This window comes from Neltuma alba, unplaced genomic scaffold (genome assembly GCF_004799145.2).
Source record: "Neltuma alba isolate B1F8T4 unplaced genomic scaffold, ASM479914v2 tig00012184_pilon, whole genome shotgun sequence".
NCBI classification, from domain to species: Eukaryota; Viridiplantae; Streptophyta; class Magnoliopsida; order Fabales; family Fabaceae; genus Neltuma; species Neltuma alba.
Genome location: NW_021636726.1, coordinates 266030 through 268613, shown reverse-complemented (window position 1 = coordinate 268613; position 2584 = coordinate 266030). Strand labels below are relative to the sequence as shown.

Here is a 2584-nt window from a genome sequence, read left to right as displayed (position 1 = left end):
TCTTATCTTTTTTTATATGACAATCCATTTTAACATTTTCATTTTTATCATCACACTTTTATGCTCTTGTTGTCCCTTTAGAGCCCAACATTTACTATCATATAACATTGCTCGTGGAGAATAAGGGTTGTCAAATTTGTCTGCTGGTTATTCGATGTGTATAGTTGTGTTTTTCTTCATCTGCTCTTTTGCCCACGTCCCTTTCACCGGCATGTTGTATCTGTTTCCATTCTCAAGCAACCTCACCTGGCTGGTCCGAAAGATACAACCTTTCTGCTAGTTAATATGGGTGTCCTGCCAGGAACACGTTTTCCCACTTTTTAATTGTTTCTCTGGGTTGATTTGATCATTTAAAATTGCCATATTCCTCAAGTTTTGCATCATAACTTCATGAATTATGACTGACAAATTTAGAAAGCAGAATCTTTTGCGGTTCTACGAGAACCGTGCGAGCCAAGCCAGAATTTTAATCTACAAATCCAATTTCCCTCGACGTTTTGGGGCTTTGGGGATTGTTTAGGTTTAAATGGAGTCATAATAATACACACCGCAACTTGCAGGAGAATTCAATTCTGCACTGGCATGTGGTGGAATTAGTTTCTCCCTCACTTTCACATGGCAATCACTGAAAGTTCTGATATGTGAATAATCAATGCTTCTGACATGCTTGAAACGAGTGATGCACGAGAGAGTAGTAAATTTGAAGGAACATCAAGGCAATTTATCTGAAACAGCACCACGGAAACTCACTACATACTTAAGTTTATTATGAAGAATCATGTTTATCAGAGCAGAAATGTCACCAAAATAGAAAAGAAGAGGGGAAATATCAAAGACGTGGCTTGGCACGAGTGGATGGATCTTCTTTGGACTCCACTTGAATCATAAATAAGTATCCTAAAACCCAGAGGAGAATATATTGAAATGGAACCCAGGAAAGACATGCAAGAAGGCTCAAAATGCTGCCAACATATTGAGGATCTTTGATGACACCGAATGGGAATTCTGTTACCCAAGGAACCTCTTTTCCAAAGCGGACACCATAGTATGTTCCAGCCTCACCAAGCAGCTGATAAACCCTGTCATTTGAAGTAATTTTGCAAATCAAAACCTTTGAGAAAAGAGCAAGTTCATACTTTAATGTGATCAAATAAAGTAAATAGTGCAATTGGGCGCACTACAAACATGCCAAAAATACCAGTCATTCATAGCTACTTTAGTTCTAGTGTATGATCCATCAGTGATCAGAATCAGAGGGGTTCCATCAACCTCTTGAAGCCAAATATAAGGCTTGGGGAAATCATTAAAAAGAATTCAATCCTTGAAAGCTTAAACCTTTTCAGTTGACATAGCTCAGATTATTGGATTTCAAACTATGAACGCGTTAATTTTGCTTCACCTTGCTGTCTAAACTCGGTCAGTGAACAGTGCCAAACACCAGTTTTGCCAAAAATATATTTTCCATCATCAATCTACTGCATAGTCATCAAGCCTGTACGTGACACTCGATTCCGACAGCATATACTGGCAATGCCTAAATCTCACACACCAATTAAGTGTTGTAAACTGCATATCATAGACCTAACACTCCCTATTCAACATTCCAACTTAAAGTCAAAACTCGTTCCAATCTAAAGGTTAGATATCTACTGTTCTGCGATAAACATGGATGTCTAAAGCATACGCTTTTATGTTGTGTAAAGCATATTTTCCAGCTGCTTAGGATCAAACATGAAGATAGAGCAAAAACCAAGCCTCAAAACTTTCCTCATATCCACTAAACAACACTACTAATTTCTTCATTTTCAGCTATCAATAGCTAAGCGTGATTCAATATTAATCTCATCGTGCCAATTAACAAACTCCATTATTAGATCTAGGAAACCACTCAACAAAATCCGACACAGTCCAACCAATGTTAAACAAATTCCAAAATGATCGTAAAATAAGCAAAACACACAGAGACACGCGCATAGAGAAATGAGTAAGTGTGGAGGACTAACTTGAAGTTGAGAAACTGGCCAAAGGCAAAAAGTGGCCAGAAATAGAGAGGAGGAGGCCAATGGAAAGAAGAAACAGAGAAGAGGGAGATGAACTGGACTAGCTTGAAGAAATGAGAGACGTAAGCCATCACTTTAGATGGGTCCCGCCCTTTCCCACAAAGGTCCACCCATGACTGCGGCCAATTCCATAGCCAGAAGTAGAACGGAAACGGTGAGAGTACTCCGATAGCCGCCGCAATACCCATTGAACTTTCCACTCTTCTTTTTCTGCTTCACTTTCCCGGAAAGTTTGAGCTCAGCTGCGAAGCTTAACGAGATCCTCTTTTTCGTGATTCCGATGTCCCTTCAAGAGCCGAACGGAGCAATACGAGCACGTGAACTGGGCGGCCATGGTTTGGGCCTACACTGCCTCATTGTGGCCCATATTGTAAGCCCAATAACTTGATATACACAATCCTGGGCCATAAGCCCAAGTTGAAATTATTATTACTTGGAGATATCTTTTCCTTTTTGTGGATGAAAAGTATTTTTGAGTATATAACTATTTTTTTCCTTTTGTTATAGCTCATGCACCCATTGTA

General features: G+C 39.4%; 1 protein-coding gene across 1 annotated transcript; it reads right to left on the bottom strand.

Moving 5' to 3' along the window:
• Positions 1–554: 554 nt before the first annotated feature.
• On the bottom strand, positions 555–2341 carry LOC114724303 (phosphatidyl-N-methylethanolamine N-methyltransferase). Its single transcript, XM_028910635.1, has 2 exons — positions 2004–2341; positions 555–1079 (listed from the first exon to the last, which is right to left on the bottom strand). The coding sequence occupies exons 1-2, from the start codon at positions 2246–2248 to the stop codon at positions 830–832; spliced, it is 495 nt and encodes a 164-aa protein (XP_028766468.1). The 5' UTR covers positions 2249–2341; the 3' UTR covers positions 555–829.
• Positions 2342–2584: the final 243 nt, after the last annotated feature.

Coding starts and splice junctions, on each gene's coding strand:
- LOC114724303 (XM_028910635.1), bottom strand. CDS start 2,248: ATGGGTATTGCGGCGGCTATCGGAGTACTCTCACCGTTTCCGTTCTAC. Junction 1,080..2,003: donor GGCCAGTTTCTCAACTTCAA/GTTAGTCCTCCA, acceptor TTCAAATGACAG/GGTTTATCAGCTGCTTGGTG.